The sequence below is a fragment of the Stigmatopora argus genome, chromosome 22 (genome assembly GCF_051989625.1).
Source record: "Stigmatopora argus isolate UIUO_Sarg chromosome 22, RoL_Sarg_1.0, whole genome shotgun sequence".
Lineage (NCBI taxonomy): Eukaryota > Metazoa > Chordata > Actinopteri > Syngnathiformes > Syngnathidae > Stigmatopora > Stigmatopora argus.
This window is the reverse complement of record NC_135408.1, coordinates 5,732,448-5,752,340: the sequence shown is the minus strand read 5'-3', so window position 1 is coordinate 5,752,340 and position 19,893 is coordinate 5,732,448. Positions and strand designations below refer to the sequence as shown.

General features: G+C 47.2%; 3 protein-coding genes and 1 long non-coding RNA gene across 8 annotated transcripts; 2 read left to right on the top strand and 2 right to left on the bottom strand.

Annotated features, from left to right (window-relative positions):
• Positions 1-1,818: 1,818 nt before the first annotated feature.
• On the top strand, positions 1,819-10,495 carry mcf2b (MCF.2 cell line derived transforming sequence b). 5 transcript variants are annotated; one of them, XM_077591536.1, is made up of 24 exons: positions 1,821-2,006; positions 2,832-2,966; positions 3,034-3,174; positions 3,237-3,386; positions 3,448-3,566; positions 3,628-3,742; positions 4,135-4,254; positions 4,327-4,518; positions 4,585-4,776; positions 4,857-5,049; positions 5,466-5,554; positions 5,622-5,722; positions 5,789-5,855; positions 5,926-6,041; positions 6,098-6,167; positions 6,236-6,328; positions 7,155-7,247; positions 7,312-7,437; positions 8,273-8,482; positions 8,675-8,767; positions 8,857-8,926; positions 8,992-9,010; positions 9,085-9,450; positions 9,933-10,495. In XM_077591536.1, exons 1-24 carry the CDS (start codon positions 1,956-1,958, stop codon positions 10,012-10,014), a joined length of 3,003 nt encoding a protein of 1,000 aa, XP_077447662.1. In that variant the 5' UTR covers positions 1,821-1,955; the 3' UTR covers positions 10,015-10,495. The 5 variants fall into 5 exon arrangements, with proteins under 5 accessions (XP_077447660.1, XP_077447659.1, XP_077447658.1 ...); XM_077591535.1 differs by having other exon boundaries at positions 8,234-8,482; XM_077591533.1 differs by having other exon boundaries at positions 1,820-2,006; positions 5,789-6,167.
• Positions 10,496-10,504: 9 nt separating this feature from the next.
• On the bottom strand, positions 10,505-13,462 carry f9b (coagulation factor IXb). The gene is made up of 8 exons (XM_077591537.1): positions 13,346-13,462; positions 12,946-13,112; positions 12,732-12,756; positions 12,517-12,630; positions 12,323-12,454; positions 11,670-11,992; positions 11,458-11,602; positions 10,505-11,185 (listed from the first exon to the last, which is right to left on the bottom strand). Exons 1-8 carry the CDS (start codon positions 13,419-13,421, stop codon positions 10,626-10,628), a joined length of 1,542 nt encoding a protein of 513 aa, XP_077447663.1. The 5' UTR covers positions 13,422-13,462; the 3' UTR covers positions 10,505-10,625.
• A 2,003-nt stretch (positions 13,463-15,465) lies between these two features.
• Positions 15,466-16,771, bottom strand: LOC144067704 (uncharacterized). Its single transcript, XR_013298028.1, has 2 exons — positions 16,385-16,771; positions 15,466-15,963 (listed from the first exon to the last, which is right to left on the bottom strand). It is a non-coding gene; the product is annotated as an uncharacterized LOC144067704 (long non-coding RNA).
• LOC144067703 (fibroblast growth factor 13-like) lies at positions 16,294-19,241 on the top strand. Its single transcript, XM_077591540.1, has 5 exons — positions 16,294-16,811; positions 16,940-17,050; positions 17,863-17,966; positions 18,217-18,415; positions 18,981-19,241. Exons 1-5 carry the CDS (start codon positions 16,631-16,633, stop codon positions 19,115-19,117), a joined length of 732 nt encoding a protein of 243 aa, XP_077447666.1. The 5' UTR covers positions 16,294-16,630; the 3' UTR covers positions 19,118-19,241.
• The last annotated feature ends 652 nt before the right edge of the window (positions 19,242-19,893 follow it).

Sequence of the window (19,893 nt, the reverse complement as noted above, 5' to 3'; positions counted from 1 at the left end):
GTTAGGTTTAGGGTTAGATTTAGGGTTAGGTTTAGGGTTAGGTTTAGGGTTAGGTTTAGGGTTAGGTTTAGGGTTAGGTTTAGGGTTAGGGTTAGGGTTAGGTTTAGGGTTAGGTTTAGGGTTAGGGTTAGGGTTAGGGTTAGGGTTAGGGTTAGGGTTAGGTTTAGGTTTAGGTTTAGGTTTAGGTTTAGGGTTAGGTTTAGGGTTAGGTTTCGGGTTGGGTTTTTCTCTTTTATTTTTAAATAGAATGCCTTATATGAGGATTTTACATGAATGCATATATAGAGAAATCATGAAAAATTATATATTAGAAATCACAGTCAAATTTTGGCAACAATTTTTGCCAGTGGAGCAACATTTTTAATAGTACAAATAATTTTATTGAAATTGTTATGACAAAACAAATGTATTGAAGAAAATTGAAATGAAGATATTGAAATGTAACTTTCAGTTTGTGTTCAGAATTCAAATTGGTAAAAGGAATGAAACCATGCCATGATTATTTAATTATTTATTTTATTTTGTGTTTTAGCCAATGTTTTAGCGCTAGTAAATTGAAGCACGTTGCCAAATTGAAGCTGTAACTAAATAGAACAAAAATCATAAAAATAGGCTAGCAAATCTTTTGTTGTTGTTTTTGTATGCCCAAAAAGGCGCTTGTGATGCAAACAAAGCTCCTTTTAGCTTGATGCCTTCCTTGAAATGTTTGTCGCCTATTTTGCGCCGTGGCCCAAAATACATCGGCGAGTATTTGCGAGCTGTCACGGATCAATGTGGACATTCTCAGAGCTCCTAAATCTGTCTCGCGCGTGCGGAATTAGGATTCCCACCGCACTGACGTGGCGCTAAACCTGTTATTTGGACGTCGTCTCGGGAACGTGCCCGAAATTAAAAGCCAACCTCTTGGGGAAGATTAACACAAAGCCTACGCAATTATATCTTTGTTTTTTTTCTCAATTTCGATCAAAGAAGTTTCTAATTCCGTCATTTGTATTCTACAATTTATATGATTAGTTAAATGACTATTTCGGTCATACTAGCTAGCACCACTGCTAGCCTAGTTAGCCTAGTTAATCAAGCAGTATGGGGACTTTATCTCTTTGCTTTTTATTTTTTTTTAACAAATACTATGTGATTCCACTATTTAGGATAACCCTAATTTATTAGACAGAATAAAAAAATATGTATTCACATTAACATTCAATATGAATTACAAAAAAAAACATATTTGAAGACATGTTGTGCTGTTGGAAACTAATTTTGTGCTAATAAAATTTTCCAAACACTATGTGAACCACTAAATAATCACATATTTGAATATGAGATTCAATTTTTTTAATGATTACTTATTAATTATCATCAAAAACAGAATATTTTACTTTTTTCCTTCACATATTTTCAAAAGGGCGGTTTGGCCTTGTGGATCGCGTGTCGACCTCACAGTTCGGAGTTCGAGGGTTCAATTTCAGGTTTGGACCTTTCTGCGTGGAGTTTGGATGTTCTCCCTGGGCCTGTGTGGGTTTTATACGGGTACTCCGACTTCTCGTGAGTGCGTAAGGTCGTCTGTCTGCCCTTCGGCTGACTGGCGACCAATCTTATGCGTATTCTCCCAAAGTCACCTGGAGGATAAACGAATATTTTTCCGCAATCCTTCCAAAATGGAGTGATACAAAACAAGAAGGAACGAAATCAAGCGGTTCTCGTGCGCTATGACGTGCCAGCGGCGTTGACTTTGACGTCAGAGCAACGTGGTCAGGTGGATCGCAGCTTGGTGCAGAGGATTGACCACCTCCCCTCCGCTTCCCTCCCGTCCTCCCCCCCTCCCGTCCGGGTACTGCGGGTTGCATCCTAGCGCGCATGCACACTTCTTCTTCTTCTTCCTCCTCTTCCTCCTCCAGCGCTTGTCCCACTGCAGACTTCCCAGCCGGATAACCGAAGAGAAGGAAACGGCATCCATGGCCGAGTCCAGACCCCAATGGGGATTCCCGCGTCTGCGCCGCGCTGCGGTAAGTCCCCCGCAAAGGATGGAGGGGCGAACATGCTGCAATGCAAACACGTGCACGTCACCTTGACAAAAGTGCGGGTGTGCATGAGAACACTGCAGGCACGGAGTCACGTTATGACGTCACGCGGCGAGTGGGAGTGATGCGAGGAGCTCGTGGGTCGCTTTATCACTTTAATCCCACTCAACTTATACATATTTTAAAGCTTTTATTGATTCTGATATTCGGCAGAATAAAGTTGAGGTGCGATCAACGGTAATTATAATCATCATCACATTATTCGATTGATTAAAGGAATTCAGAATGTATGTAAAAAATGCAAAGACTTTATTTGATTATCCTGATTATCCTGTTAGCATTTTTTTGTGCCCAAAATCACCCGATTTTAACGATCTGTCAATACCAAGTACTTGTTTCTTTGATTTCGGTTGATAAAACTTTGATGAGAATGACTTTATATTGTCAAAATAGATGACCTTTTCAGCCTTGAAATTTCTGCAGTGAAAAAAGTATGCCGCAGCACAAAAATTGTTGAAAAATGGCAATCCAGGTTTGGCGTCCAATCAATTGTGTCCTCATTTGGAAAAATAAATCCACACTTATCAATACATTTTCTTTTAATTCACATACAGGTAAACCAGTTAGTGGAGGGACCAACATCAGAGTTAGCCTAGCTTTGGATTAGCATTCATGCTAGCACATTAGGTCCCGTTTTCTTCATTAAACAAACAGCAGTCAATTTCTTTTTCGAAAAGAACGCAAATGCATGACTTTTTTATTCATATCAGGTTGTCCTCGCCCATTGATTTTTTCTCTTTATCCCATCAGACATCATTCCCCGGCAACCTGCACCTGGTCTTGGTTCTTCGCCCCTCCACCTTGCAAAGCTCCGCCCCCAGCCCATCCTCAAGCACGGACCTGGGCTTCCGCTTTAGCCACGACGACTTCCTGTTCAAGATGCCGGTAACGCTCGAGCGCCGCGGACGCACGTGGGACGCCGCGCGGTGTCGAGACACGCTTTGATCGACAGGTGGTGATGCTAAGCTCGGTGGGCGACCTGCTCCGCTACATCGACGATAACCGCTTGACGTCAGACGTGCGCGGCGGCGGCGGCGGTGGCGGTGGCGGTGGCGCCGAGCGGTGTCGCGGCGACTGGATCGTCCTGCACTCGGTGAGCCAATTCAGGCCGGAGAAGAATTCGAAACTCTGCACGCTACACCTTTGCGTCCGTAGGCCATCGAGACGTTCGCCGTGACCGTGAAGGAAGCGGCGCACCTCCTGCAAGGCTTTGGCTCCGAACTATCCGACAGCGAGCTTCCGGACAAGGCCGACGCCGTCGACTTCCTCCTTTGCTCGCACACTCGGCGATATCGACACATGAAGGTGTCGCCATCGTCCTCGCGCCGTGTCGTCGACGTTCTGATCTCCACGGGTTACGTCGTAGGAGGACATCGTCGGGGTGCTGAAGGAAGGACGTCTTCTTTTGGACAACCTGGAGACACTACGGGTGTCCAAGGCGGAGGAAGACGAGGATGTCCGCTCGGACTTGGCCACGGTTCAAAGGTCAACGGATGGATTGGCGAGGTTGTCATCGACTTGACTGAAACGCCGATTGTGTCTGCAGGCTTCTGGCTCAATTGCGTGACATGGAGGAAGCCTTTGACGGCTTTTTTGAGAAGCACCACCTGAAGATGCAACAGTACCACCAGCTCCTGCTCTACGAGAGCAATTTCCAACAGGTATGCATGCCAAACCCTCAACACAATCCATTTACAATCAAATTTGCACTCTAAAACAAACATATCTTACAATGAGTCACTACACCCAAATGCACATTTCACATAGTAAGCGAAGCACTTTCTTCATTGCAAGCAAATATATAATAATGTAAGACTAATAACTCTAAGACTCAGGTTTTCATATTTTAGTCTGGGACACTGATATAGAAATAATACAGTGGTACCTCTACTTACAAATGCTTCAACTTGAGAATTTTTGTTGTTTTATTGTTCCAAGATACAATAAACAGTCCAACTTACAAAAACACTCATTTTCTTCGCTCATGCACTCGTATTGAGGACGTTGCTAACTTGCTAACGTTGCCAAACATCATGTGTATACATGTATGTAGATGGAGGAGGAGTTGGAGAAGATGGCCGCCGAGGAGAAGGCGATCCCAGGCGTGGGGAGCACGTTGCTCCAGACCGAGCAGCTGATCAAAGATCTTCATTTTCTGGAGCGACGTGCAGAGGTCTCGCGGGCACGTAGCCACACAACCTGCACTAAAACAAGCTTATCCCTGTTTTTTTTTGCGTGTGTTCAGGAAACCATGTCCCGTGCTCAGGTTCTAATGTTGCAGGGCCACCAGCTGGCCGCCTGCCATCATTATGCGCTGGCGCTCATCATGCAGCGCTGCAACGAGCTGCGTCACCTCTGCGATGTCATAAGCGGCGGCTTGCGTGGCAAACAGGCCACGCTGGCACGAGCCAGAGACCTGCTCTTGCGACTCGATCGAGTGAGTGTGCGTGGATGCGTGTATTGTGGGCGGGGCCTCAAACACGTCGCTCGGGCGTCTGCGCAGGCTTTGCGGTGGTGTGACGAAGGCGCGTACCTGCTGGCCAGTCAGATGGTTGACCGCTTCCAGAGTCGAGAAGGTGCCCAGGAGGCCTTGCGCTACCTGAGCTGTCACCAAGAGGGGGCGCCTGACATGCTAGACAACAAACAGGATGTCCTCAGTCTGGAGTTTGAGGCCATTCTGACTCCCCAGCTACAGGTAGCGCCCCCTTTTGGTCGCCCAGTCATGTCGGAGAGTGACCGTAGGTTGTTTCCTTCTGCTGACCTTATTGTTGCCAGGGTCAGATCGCCACGGTGACGGAGAAGCTGGCGTCCATGAGGGCCATGATTCGCAACAGGGAGCAGTGTCTTCGCAAGATGGTCGACGTGCGAGTCAGACCCATCCAGCCAGTGGCGCCGAGGCCCGAAGCTGAGTTGACGGAAAACCCCGAAGCTGCCGGAGGCAAGACACCCCTCTTCTCGCCAAAACACGGTAACGGCGTGACGTCACAACAAATTAGTTGGGTTAATAATCCTGTTCTGGATCTATTTTAGTCTCTGGATGAGAAATTATCGGTTCTCAGCGCTGGTCCGAAGCCACTTCTGGTTCGTTGAATAGGACTTTGCTTTTGTATTAGATTGTGGATTGTGGTTAGCACGGTGGCCTCACAGATTTGGGATTAAGGGTTCAATCTCAGGCCTGTGGAGTTTGCATGTTCTCCCCGGACTTGTGTAGGTTTTCTCCAGGCTCCTCCCCCATTGAATTGAATTCCGCATGGTGCCCATAGTCGGTGGGGATAGGCTCCAGCACCCCCTGTGAACCTTGTGAATGAATAAATGTTTGACTTCCAATTTGAGTCCCATCCTGGATCGGGATCCATTCAAAACCTGTCTGTGTGATATCTTCAGGTGTGGACTTCAACCTTCTCAACTCCAGGTTCTCCTTTGACCTTCTTCCCGGAAAACGAACCTCCAGGAGGACCGGCGGCCGGCGAAAGGTGCGTGCGAATGTGTGCGCACGCTCGCCCGTTTGCACGACTTGCTCATCCGTTGCGGTGCGTGCAGATCGAGGTGATGCACGACTACCAAGGAAACCAAAGTTCTCTGTACGGCTCCGCACCCGAGAGCGACTCAGAAGTGGAAGAAGGGGCGGATCAAGTGACCAGGCGAGTACTGGTCAGGTGGACTTCATAAGTCCAGATGGTGGCACCTTTTGACTCCAAACTTTGCAGTCGCATCATGAAGGAGCTCCTCTCCACCGAGAAGATCTACGTGGAGCAGCTCCTCGCCGTCCTGCTGGTGAGCGCGGGGGACGTGGACGGTGCTCGCTTTTTGGGTCGGGCGCTAATGTGGCAAGGTGCTCCTTCAGGGCTACAGGGCAGAGATGGAGGACCCGTTAGCGAACGATCTCCTACCATCGCTCCTGCAAAGTCACAAGGACGTTCTGTTTGGAAACATGCCCCAGATATATCAGTTTCACAGCAGGTAATGCCGTTCACTTCTCCCTCGAGGCCCGGACGCCCATTCATCTTCCTTCTCAGAACTTTCCTGCGGGACCTCCAGGGTTGCCTGCACGCGCCAGAGCGCGTGGGCCAATGTTTTCTGGAGCGGGTGAGGACGACACGCCTTGCTGACAAAGTAAAAATGGTCCCCTAATGTGTGTTTGTGTGTGTGCGTAGAAGGAGAAGTTCCAGATGTACGAGCAGTACTGCCAGAACAAGCCTCGTTCCGAGGCGCTATGGCGACAGTGCTCGGACTCCGCCTTCTTTCAGGTGAGCGTGCGCGCGTGACCAAAGCGGAAGTCTGGCTGTGTTTTTGTATGTCAAAATGTCTCCTGATTTTGTACATTAATGTGTGCGATTACTGTAGTTACCGCACTATAAGACGCAGTTAAAAAAAACTAGAATTTTCTCTAAATCTGGCAGTGCCTTATAGGTATGTGTATGAATCAATGTCCTTTAATCATTATATGATACTCCCTTTATCACAGCTACATCTAGCTAATGTATAACACAATTCCTAACCACAACTACTACTACTACTACTACAGCTTCGTGTTATGGATGTAGTATATGTATAACATAACCATTAACCACTCCTACTCTTACTACTACTACAGTTCCATCTTGTGGATGTATAACCCTACTACAGCTTCACCTAGTGGACGTATAACACAACCCCTATTAATACTACGACTATAACTCCATCTAGTCTTTAAATAAGTTTACATTTGTGTGTGTTTACATTTTGTGAGCATGAGTTTCTAAATTGTCCCTTGGTATGAGTGTGAATGGTTGTTTGTCTCCTTGTGCCCTGTGATTGGCTGGCCACCAATTCAGGGTGTCCCCCGCCTCTGGCCCGAAGTCAGCTGGGACAGGCTCCAGCACCCCCACGACTCTAGTGAGGATAAAGCGGTTCAGAAAATGAGATGAGATGAGATGAGGGTTTTTTTTTGCATTTGTCCATGTGCACTTGCTTGGGATTATTTTGTGGATGCATGTGTTTGTATGCATGACATGTCACAGAGTTGCCATCATGCTAGCAGCTCATTTCAAAGAGGTAAAATGAACTATACACTATGTTTCTGCATACTCGCAGGAGTGCCAGAAGAAGCTGGAGCACAAGCTCTCTTTGGACTCGTACCTCCTGAAACCCATCCAGCGCCTGACCAAGTACCAGCTCATCCTCAAGGTACCACTTACATTGGTAGAAAGCGCCTGTCCACTTCTGACGGCTCTTATGCGGGTGCGTACAGGAGCTTTTGAAACATTGCGTGGAGCCGCAGTACCGCACACAGCTGCAGGAGGCGCTGGACTGCATGCTGGGGTTACTCAAGTCGGTCAACGAGTCCATGCGCCAGACCGCCATCGTCGGTTACAAGGTAGATGTCAATCAAATAGCAAAAGAAAACTAAACTGTTGTAATCCCATTTGGGCCAAAAACTAGCCAATTACGCAGTGACGTCACTGGCCTACGGCATCTTGGCCCACTGTGTCATCTTGCGTTAGTTTAATTACTGACGCGACCAGCGTTTGTTCTTTGTTTTTTTCATTTGATCAATTATTTTCCATCTAACCGAGCAGAGAAGTTATTCAATTGAGCACATAAAAGTGAGTGGAGCAGCCAGTTTGTAGTCTATTCTGTTTTTGTAATCTGGATATTTCCCCCAAGACTTTAACCAAGTGACAAATAATGAGTGGCCAATGAGTTGAGTTGTTTCTTAGGCTAAACTGCAGTAAAATATACTGGTGTTAGAAGGTTAGCATACATACTAGCTGCCCAAGTTAATGAAACAGGAACCAAAACAAGCCAGGGTTTCTACTCCGGCCAACATTACCAAGAATGCACCAGTAACAAATATCATGGTTTTAACTTCAAATGCTAAATTATTACATTTTTCCAAAATGCATTCAGGCGCAGTTTATGCTGGAGGATTAGGTTAGGGTTAGTGTTAGGGTTAACCCTAACCCCTAACCCCTAACCCCTAACCTCTAACCCTAACCCTAACCCTAACCCTAACCCTAACCCTAACCCTAACCCTAACTCTAACCCTAACCCAAACCCCTAACCATAAGCCCTAACCATAAACCCTAACCCTAACCCCTAACCCCTACAATCCGAGGAGGAGCCACAGACAGCACTATTTAATCTTTGGTACGAACACAAAACTCTTGCAGCCACTAACGGAGGTCCGGGTGTGGTCGGACGCGTTCCAGGGTGACCTGGGCCTGCTGGGCCGGGTGCTCCTGCAGGGTGGCTTCAGCGTGTGGATCAGCCACAAGAGGGGAGCAGCACGCATGAGGGAGCTGGCGCGATTCAAACCCGCCCAGCGCCACGTCTTCCTCTACGAACGGGCGCTGATATGCTGCAAGCGCCGCGACGACCACCGCCGCCCGCCCGTCTACAGCTTTAAGTCCTGCCTCAGGGTGCGCACACACTGCAAACACACAATAACAAATCAGCACATTGTAAATCAGCCGGCCAGGTGAAACATTCATTCATTCATTTTCTGAACAAACAAATTAACATTATAAAACTAAGCAAAACAATCGAAATATATTATACTCAAAAGTAAAACTACATATATTTTTTTTACACTGTCTATCATTCTTACTCAGATGAACTCGGTGAGCTTGACAGAGAACGTCAAAGGAGACAACAAGAAGTTCGAACTCTGCCACAGAGGAACGCAAGAGGTCTACATTCTTCAGGTGCACCTACATTCTGAGAAATGGGGATGGATTTCCCCACATGATCCCCGCATCCCAAAAAGTTGTTTTGGTGCCTCACATCCATACAGGCTCCCAGCGCGGAGGTCAAGGTCACCTGGATCTCCGAGATCCAGAAGATCATCAGTCAACAGCATCAAGGTAAGAACAGCCATGAATGATCCTGCCTTCAATGCAAACTAACCTGCTTGTGATCTTGCTTTCAGAAAGCCGCATCACGGACCGGTGAGTCGGCATGCATCATAGTTAGTGTACTTTCTGTTTAAGCTCCGCCCCTTGCTCTATCACCGTGTAATCAGTGCATCTGAGGCCTGCGAGCGGCGGGAAGGCTGCGCTGGGTGTCTTCCCGTCACTCGCAGCTCCTCGGCCTCCAGCTCCGCCCACCCCACCAGATGGGAGGAGACTTTTAATACCAGCCCCGCCCACTCTGACCACACGGCGCACTCGGTGGCCGCCTGCGACAGCTTGGAGGACTGGGCGGCCACGGACGGTTCCGACATGTCCGATTCGGAGGACGATGAGGACGATGAGGATGACGAGCCGGCACCGTTAGCAGCGGGTCGTTACCGAGTCCAGGTGGCAGGTGCCGTGGCGAGTGCCGATGACATCATCTTCATGTGCGGCGACGTCATCCGACTGCTACGCCGCGACGAGGACGGAATGTGGTGAGTGAAGTCTAACGTCTGCTCCATGTCCTGTTGCCATTCATTTGTTTTCATTTTTCCTCACAAGGGTCGCGGGGGGTGCTGGAGCCCATCCCAGCCAACACCCTGAGAAGGTCCCCAGCCAATCGCAGGGCACGAGGAGACGGACAACCATTCACGCTCACACTCATACCTTTTGAGGGGTCAATCAGCCTAGCCTGTATGTCTTTAGAATGTGGGAGGAAACCGGAGTATCCGGAGAAAACCCACGCAGGCCCGGGGCGAACATGCAAACTCCACACAGGTGAACTGACCTGGATTCGACCCCAGAACTGTGAGGCTGACGCACTAACCACTCATCTGCCGGGCCGCCCTGTCGTCGGGCAGTTTTTAGTTTTTTTTAAATTATTGTCAGCCACTGACGGACGGCAATAGCCGTCCAATGAATTTTGACAGACAACCACCCCCTCCTATCAAAATTAATTGGTTGTCTTTCGCATCAGGCTGGTGAGGAACGTCAACAGTAACGAAGAGGGACGTGTTTCGCCTGAGGACCTGCACAGGATTTTGGGGGAGACATGCTGAGAGCCAATCAGAGCAGAGCTATGTCCTCGCCGTGACATCACAGAAAAGCACAGCATCAGCTCTTCCTCCATCATCATCATCATTAACATCACCACTACGGTTAACTCGTCATGTGCCAATGCTACTCGCACAAACGTGTTGTTCTCCGTTTTTGTACACTCGCGCAAGGTTTGTAGAATTTGTACGCAAATAGCTAACTAAGGCAGTGAAGTCAACCGGTCCACATAGAAGAGCGTCAGAAGTGCCTTACGTATGACGGCCAGGAGGGGGGCGCCTGCAAAAAATAAAAGACGGGCGGGCCTGCGAAAGATAACGTATCCAGATTTGGGATTAGACGTCGGTTTGATTTATTTATTTTCACTTTTCAATGCTCGTGTTGTGGTTTTTTAGTTCAGCTGCGCTTGTGGTCGTCGATACAATCTCGTTCATTTGTGTTATGTTGATCCTGGAAAGACTCACAATAAAAAGCGCACAAATGAAAGCCCTCCTGTTTGCGGTCGTAGGGCTCGTTTAATGTCGGTTGAACGTTTCAAGTCAAAAGACAAAGTGGAAGCTCAAAAAGGCCAAGAGGAAGTGGCTGTTCATCAAAGAATCTGGCCAGGGAGTGGTTTTCACGAATACATGTGAATGCCGGTGGTGTTGCTGATCCAGGCGTAGTAGCGCGAGAGGCGGGTATAAACGCCGTATTTTCCCACCTGGGCGCATCCCTCGCCCCAGCTGATGATGCCCGTGAGGAACCAGGTGCCCTGGTGGAGAGTCACGTGAGGCCCCCCGCTGTCCCCCTGGCAAGCGTCCTCTTTGCGGTCCCGGAAACCGGCACAGAACATGAAGGGGGTGATACGCTGCTGGCTGCTGGCCTTGCAGGTGCTGCGATCCACCGGTGGGACCTCCAGAATGCGCAGCGTGGTGGACTGGATGCCCCCATCCCGCAGGCGGCCCCAGCCACTCACCACCGAGGTGGCGGCCCCCATCAGGAGGGTTTCGGAGAAAGCTTTGGGCCCCAGGCAGACGGGACGCCGCCTTGCCGACATCTCCGCCGTGGTGGCGAGCTTGAGTAGCGCCACGTCGTGGTTGAAGCGCGACTTGTTGAACTTGTACGACTTGTGGACCAGCTTCTCGGCCACTTCGTAGTCGCGCTCCGAACCCTCGTGGACGTCCATGTCGTGCTCACCTGACAACAGGGGACAGTCTCATTGGTTACTGAGAAAATGGAATCTCAGCAGAAATCATCAGAAAAAAAAACAGATTTTCATGTTTCTATGAGGAAAAACATCAATAATAGTTGGATTTCCTCAAAGAGGCCACCCAACATTGGCTATTTTCACCAGTCAAATAATAAGCTAGATAGCATAATAAGCACCCACTCACAATACTGTACACAAACAAAACAAACCCAGACAGAATCACACACAAATAAAAAGGCAATTTGTATGGGTTGCTCACCCAGGCGCACAAAGAACTGGTTTCCAGTCATTCTGTGCTCAATGATGCAATGCGCCGCCGTGATGACCCACAGGGTGTTGAGTAGCGACCCACCACAGAAAGGAACCTTCTCCGCCACCCCTTTGGAACGGGAGATAAGGGCCACCTGCGGGAAGGCCCCGCGGTGTCAGGCAGATCGAGCACCTTAGTCGTCGTCCACAAGGACGTAGTACCTGCCAGGGCACGTCGCCCGCTTTGCCGTCGTAGCCGCCGACAATCCTCTGGTCGCTGTTCTGCGTCGCCGTGATGGAGGGAATCGTCGGGAAGAAGTGCATCGAATTCCTCTCGGATCGCCTCCGCACGCGCCGAGTCGGCGAGGCCTCGGTGGCATTGCCCGCCCGCTCGTCCTCGGTGGCATTGCCCGCCCGTTTGTCCTCATACTCGTAGTCGATCCACTCATCCGGGATGACCTCGTCGGGCTCGTCGTCAGCGGTCCGGTTGGACGTTCGCGGCGTCAGGCGAGAGTCGGCACCTGCCTGTCCGCAACTGAACTCTCCTGCCCAGAACACAGACATTTTCAGACTTAAACACAGCGTTACCCCAAAATTGTTGTGCAAAACCGCCTACCGGTGGCCAATTTGAGTGCTACCTCTACTTACGGAATTCGTTACTTGAATTCTTTGTAAGTAGAGGCATATTTTACATGTTAATGCCCAAATCGGTTCCAAAGTACCCAATACTATCCTGAACCCCTTTAAAAAGTATATAAATATACAAATTTTGTATGAATATGTGTTAAAAGTCAAAGAAAAACATTTACCAAACTATTAAAAATATATTCCTTTGCAATATAACTCAGATAGGAAGGAATTCCAGAAGTTTTCACCTGTGGCCTCGCAGGTTCTGCGGTCGGCACCGAGCCGATATCCGAGCGGACAGCGGCAATTCACCAACTTTGACTTCATGGTGCAGAAGTGAGAACAGCCGCCGTTGATGACCGAACACTGCTTTTTGATTTCTGGCCGGGAAAGGCAAAGTGTGTTTTTATTTCCTCTGAAAAAAGTCTGAAAAAAGGCTCACCGATCTCGCAGTTCTTTCCCGTAAAGTTGGCGTTACACCAGCACGTGTAGGAATTGATGCCGTCTTCGCAGGAGCCGCCATTTTTACATGGCGGCGGTTTGCACTGGTCTCCATCTGGAGGAACATGAAGAAAGGCACACTTGTTGACAGCTATTCAAAAGTTTAGAGTGCACTGTAAGGGTAAAAAAAAAAAAAAAGATAATTTGTAATGTTACCAATGTATCCTGCCCAGAATTCCATCTGAAATGACAAAAAAACTGTAAAAAAAATCTGAAAATAATTCCTGATTACAGACGGTCACTAAGATTATTCACAAATAATAAAGATCGTATGTGATGATGGGACTACTGACAAGTACGTGTAGATGAACTCAATTAGACACAATATGTATTTTTAAAAGATAGTAATTTGATGATACGAGGCGCATACAGTTTTGGTTTCATCCTCAAAGATCTCACGGGCTTCCTCAAAGTCACACATTTCCTCTCGGCATTCTCGCTCCATATTTCCCGGCCGGATTTCCTCAAAGGGGTTGTTGTAGCGGCGTTGGCGGCTCAAGACTTGCGACGCTTCCTGCCGCGGCACCGTCACGCCACCTGGACAAAGTCTGTTTTATTTTGAAAGGCTCGGCCCATTGAACGTTTTAGCAACAGGCCCCTAAGAACTAAAACTTCAACAATTTCATCTCAAAGCCAAGCTAGCAAAATCGCAGACTGCCCGCCCATCACAGATAATGTTTTGCGGGAGCCGATGTCACGGGGCCAAAGGTCACGACCTCTCCAACTAGTGAGTGTCACGTCAGGCCCGAGATATAGAAAGCGTCACTGACCCGCGTTTCCCTCGACGTCGGCATCCTGAAGTCCGAATGTCAGCAGCATTAACAGAAACAACCGCACATACGCCATCTTCTATCTAGTCCGATCCAAAGTACAAAAACACACACTGTTTACTCTGATCCAATGTACTGGAGGTCATCGAGGTCAACTTTATTGTCAATTCAAGAAATGTGACACTACCATGCTGTGTACTACCCTTATCTTTTCTATACTCTCCGTTTTTTTCCCTAAAAAAAATCAGGACTACTTCTTTACTTAAATCAAATCCTGCCCCGTCCTACTCTTTCCTTACCTATCCTCCCCCCCTTCTGTTTAAAAAAATGGTACTCCCAATGTTACTCATGATCATGTAGCATATAAATTCAATTAGCTCTACAAAGCTATAATACACTTTTAAGGAAAAAATACATTTCACTCTTTCCCTGCCATTGACGATGATAGATTTCAATTTGTGACTAACAAGTGACCATTTTAGGTCATTAAAAAAAAATACAATACAAGCAATTATTATTTAATTTGTATTTTTTCACATAATCACTATAGATTTTTTTCTTCTTTTTTTATAATTGTAAAAACATTTATAATGTAATACAATGTTCTAGAAATGAAAATAAATAAAAACAGAAATATACTATGGTCATAGCCTCGATATAACTCACTTTATTTAAATTTCATAGCATTTAACTATTAGAAAGATTAGACGTCCACAGTCGTTCATTTTCATATAAAATATATGTATAACATCAGCTCCACACGTCATACGCCAACACAATATTCAGCTTTGACTCCAATATTTTAACGTCTGGACATCAAAATGGCAGCGTGTGCAATTTGGCCATCCGCAACTTCCTCTTTCACTCTTCAGCACTTTCTTGACACGCACACACATTGCAGCGTGTTTTAACAGGAAGTAGCATAACATAATGGACGGACGCTGCCAGCGGCCTGAGTGTGCTTGATATGTAATGTGTGCTATTTTGAGAGGGATGGATGCTTTTTGGCCATGCCATTAATTCCATGTGTGTCAGTGTGCAAGTCACAGTTTTGTTTTTCGAATTAGTGTGTGGTACGATGAAAGAGTGGTTCGTGCGTGGGCTGCATGGTTCTGGGGTCGAGGGTTCCATCCCAGGTGGGTCCTCACTGTATGTTCTCCCAGGCTTGCGTGGGTGTTCTGCGGGTACTCTGGGACCCTTCTGTGGATATGCGATTCAGATTATGAGTGTGTATATTTATTTGCATGCATTTGTGTTGAGTTTATTTAGCATAGCAAAAAACACTATTTGGGTTCTTAGGGGGGGGGGGGGGTTGCACATGGATTTGACTTTGTGTGTGTGTTTTTCATGAACATGCAAACTCCCCCCCCAGGAATGTCCGGAGCTGGGATCGAACCCTCGATCTCAAAACTGTGAGCCCGACATGCTAACCACTCTCCAACCAGGCCGCTTCCTAAATGGATATGTTTAAGTTGAGTGTTTAGTCCCAGGTTGACGACTGGTGTGACCAAATGGGAGGCGGGTTCAATTCCCAGTTCATCGTGGACACAGGTAGCCAGATTTGGGAAGCGTCCCGCCTTCCTCGTGATGTGCGCCCGATTGGCGAGGCGGAGATGAAAAATTAATGAAGTCCTAATGGCCTCTAATGTCCTGTAACGATCTCCCGGGTGGGCCTAATGGATCAGAAGGCCCGGAGAGAATCGAGCACTTGCAACTTCCGCGATTGCTCATCTTTTGGCCGACGGGAAGTTCCCAAACGCCAGGAGCGCAGATGTTCCAGAGCTCCACGCTTGCAGCATGGCGTTCCCGCTACGAAGATCCACCTCAGGTAGGACGGGGACGGTTGGGGCATATATTAAAGCAAAATTTGACATCAGGTTTACTTTGGGATTTGTTTATAATTGAATTCATTATTTACACTTGGGAAGAATTTTTTTTCATTCATTTTGCAGTTTATTCGCTAAATTGGTGGTTTGGATTTTTTGGTAACGTTTGCCCAAAAAAGTGAATGAATTTGTAGTAGCTTGACCTGAGTGCAGTACCGTGTTATGCCAGAGGAAGCGGGGCAGCACTTGGTGTTAACGCAATTTGATAGCAAGAAGAAGAAGCAGAGACTCAAGAGAATATACATAACTGTGAATATTGTTCAAAGAACATTACTGTGTTTCTGCTCCATGTTGGTAAAGTTGAAGGGTACATACACCACAAAAAAAGTTAAATTTACATTCAAATTATAGCCAGAATTGAATCCTAAAAATCCTGGGTAAAATATTCAAAGAGCTCAAAGAAATTCTGGTTTCAGCTTTCAGTTGATTTTTTAAAATTAACATATTGGTCCCAAAAATAATTTTTATACAAATGTTTTACTGTGCCATCCACCTGTTAATGTTTACCGGGAAGCAAAGTACAAAGCAAAAAAACTGCAGTGAGTAAAGGCAACAAAAAGCAAGATGTAACTGCTTTTTAGTGAATGTGTTGCAGACATCTTCTTGCAGCACCTCTGCACCAAACCAGCATGGCCCCTCCCCACCTCTCCTCCTGCATGCCCCCCATCCAAGACCTCCTTCTCCCGCAGCTTCATCGTCCTCCTCCTCTTCACTCTCTCCTCCGTGCACGTCCTATGTAAACACACGACGTGACTTTTTTATGAACGGCGCTTAGTTTCATTGACAAACAGAGGCGCAGAGGCAGGGAGGGATTGAGTGTGTGTGTGTGTGTGTGTGTGTGTGTGTGTGTGTGTGTGTGTGTGTGTGCTACAATTTCATTGCAAAAACATATTTTCACAAACATTTATGTTTTTCATGCAAATCCTGAAACCAACGCGCTTGACTACTATAAAAAAAATACTAAAAGTCTAACAAATCCCCCCAAAATGGATCAAACCTCTGCACACATTTCCAGGCACACACACACACACATTCTCTCTCTTGCTCTCTCACACACACACACACACACACAGTCACGCACTTCTCTTTCACACTCACACACTGACTTTTCCCTCCTCGACACACACACACACACACACACACGTGCACGTACCAGTTCAGACGCAGCGGCAGATGCTCGGATGCAGCGGCGGTCCGGGCTGAGAGACGTCGCCGCGGCGACCAGGCTGCGTGGGAGCTGGAGGGGCCGAGGGCGTGAGGATTCGGGGGGGGCGGGGGGTCGTCGGGGTCTTTAGACGATTCGGGAAGCCCGCCGATGGACGCGGCGAGGCCTCGGCGCGCGGCGTTCCGCCCGTGAACGCGTCGCCTCTCTTTTGCCCCCCACCCCCCCGCCGTCGATATGTCGCGCGCGGCGGCCATCGCCAGCTCGCTGATGCGTCAGAAGCGCCAAGCGCGCGAACGCGAGAAGGCCAACACGTGCCGCGGCGACACCAACGAGAGTGCCAGCAGCAAATTGAACGTGTTTGCGCGTGTTAACTTGTTTGGCAGTCGCAAGAAGAGGAAGAGGAGGAGGCCACCAGGTAAGTTTCATCATCAGCTCCCACACGGTCGCCAGGGTCGGGGTTTCGTGTCCGTTGGCGAATGTTTGTTGTTTTCCCGTACGTGCTCGGCGATTGGCTATGGACCAAACTGTTGTTTGCGCCCCCAGAGCCCCAGCTGAAGGGCATCGTGACCCGGCTGTCGAGTCGTCAGGGCTTCCAGCTTCAGCTTCAGTCGGACGGAACCGTTGACGGAACCAAAGAAGAAGACAGTTCCTACGGTGGGCACGGGGGCAACAGGGGCAAAAAGTGCTCTCGTACACTCGTGTATTGGCCCGCTACCAGACAATTTCGCATTACTTTTACACTAGTACCACTACTAGACTCAACTAGTAGGCAACTGTTGCAAACAACGCTTGACTCTACCAGTTGCAGGAAAAAGCACAATAGTGCATTGGTACCTCTACTTACGAAGGCCTCTACATACAAAATTGTTAGGTTACGAAAGACTTTGACGTGCAAATTACTGTTCCTAGAAACAAAAAGCTGCCCAACTTACCAAAGATCAAGCAAAGTACAAGCAGTGATCCTTTGAAATAGCAGCTTTAAAATTGTTTTGAGCTTGAGTTTTTTTAAGTGTGCCTAACAATTTGAAGTTGTGGGTTTACTATTTCGGTGGGTGTATTTATTATTTCTTTACATACTGTAAAGAATTGGGTTGTAATGTCGATTTAAATGCAGTTTGTTTTGTTTTTGTTTGGTTTGGTGTGGCAGAATTTGAATGGCTCAATTAAAAGTTTCTTATATTTTTGAATATTCATTCATTTTCTGAACCATTTATCTTAGCAGAGTATCCAGTTAACCACGGGCACCAGGCGAAACAAGTTCTAGAACCAATTCATTTCGTAATTAGAGGTACCACTGTAGTTTTAATTCAACTCTAACATATCGCCACATGTACAAAGTCTGAAAACTTCTCCAGTAAGACAGTGGTTTTGGTAGTTGATTAAATTAGTGAGGGCAAAGAGTGTACTACTGCAAGCCGAATATCACGTAAACACTTGATAATGCTGATGCGTTTGTGTGTGAACAGCCGTGTTCAACCTGATCCCCGTGGGACTTCGAGTGGTCGCCATCCAGGGTGTCCAAACAAAACTGTACCTGGCCATGAACAGCGAGGGCTTCCTATACACCTCCGTATGTCAACCTGCGCACACACTGTGATGCGGATGTTCCCGTTTCCCCTGGCAACTGCGCCAGCATCCCCAGCAACAAATTGGTATTTCGGGGAGTAGCCGGTTGCCACGGAGACATGGGAACAAGGAAATTCCATTGCTACGCATGCCGAGGCTGCTAAGTTGTGGTTTCTTGCCACGCCCACATCCACACGCCGTTATGGTGTCCTGATGTTGCCTTGGCCTAAAAGCGTCCCTTTTCTCCCGCACAGGAACACTTCACGCCCGAGTGCAAGTTCAAGGAGTCCGTGTTTGAGAACTACTACGTGACCTACTCGTCCATGCTCTACCGGCAGCAGGCGTCCGGTCGGGCCTGGTACCTCGGACTCAACAAAGAAGGCGCCATTATGAAGGGCAACCACGTCAAGAAAAACAAAGCCGCCGCACACTTCCTTCCCAAACCACTGAAAGGTAACACAATATTACCCATAAAATCATATAGTACCCAAAACAACCAAAGGTAACATAATATTTAAAAATCATCAATATGACACAATTTTTGGAAAACATTCCCCCAAAAGTTATAGTAAGACGATACACAAACTATCAAAAGTAACATTTTTAAAACAACACTATTTTTCCCAAACAATCCAAAGTAACGAGATATTACAATGACAATAAAGGCGATTCTATTAAAAAAAACAAAGGTAATATACACATATATAATATATTACAATGGAGGCCAAGTGACCTAGTGGTTAGCGTGTCGGCCTCACAGTTTTGGGGTCTCGGGTTCGATCCCAGGTAGGTAATCACTGTGTCAAAATGGCACATTTTGTGTGGGTTCTCTCAGACCACTCCAGTTTTCTCCCACATCCCAAAAATGTATTGAGTAGGTTGGTTGAACACTCTAAATTGCCCCTATGTATGAATGTGAGTGTGAATGGTTATATCCATTTTGCACCAAAGACAGTGTAGATTATTTTTTTATGTGAAATAATCAATTCTCTGTTGGCCTTTTTGTTTGTCCGCGCAGTGGCCATGTACAGAGAACCTTCTCTTCACGACCTGACCGAGTTGTCCCGGTCCAGCAGCGGAACGCCGACCAAAAGTCGCAGTGCTTCAGCACTACTTAACGGAGGGAAGTCGCCCAGCAACAACGACCTATCCTAGTCCCCCACCTTACGGTGAAGCCAGTTATCCCTCACCCTACAAACACGACACTCCACACACTTGGGCTGCGTTGGGAATCATTGACTCGATTCCTATTCCTAAATTGCCGTACCATGATTTTTATACGGTTTGAAGAAAAGTCCTTTTGATAATCTCGTCTGAATCTGTCCTGAATAAGTCAACGATTGCATTCAGCCAGTCCTGATTCCCACGTCACAAAATATATAATGCGTATTTGCAGGCTGCCATTTTAAATGTCAAATATTTCAATTTGGAAGCTATTCCCATAAATCAGAAAAATGCTATTGTTATTCATCCTAATTAGCTGCACCTTGTTGGCATGTTTTATGTTTAAGTACACATTTAAGTTGGTCTGTTTGTGCTGACTTGCTGGCATTTTGATACCAAGGAACTATGTTGTGGTTAGTTGAGGAGCAAATTCAGACAAAGGTAGCGCTGGATACATTTTTTTGTGGTATTTATAGGCAATAAGAAACTATTATTTGCTGATTTTGAGCTCATCTTTTTAAATGTAGTGCCTTCCTGCCATCTTGTGGCATTTTTTGTGGGGTCTTTAGTGTTCTGCTTCATCCTGCTCCATCTTGGGAACGGGAAATTATGGTGAAAATTGTTGAGAATCTCCACTGGGGGAATTATAATCTCACTTTGTAATTTGGATTGAGAGTGATCCCCAACACAGCCGCACGTACGCACGCACACTGACACAAGGATTTCAGGCTGACGGCCATTCCGAGGGGGGACTGCAAGAAAGACAA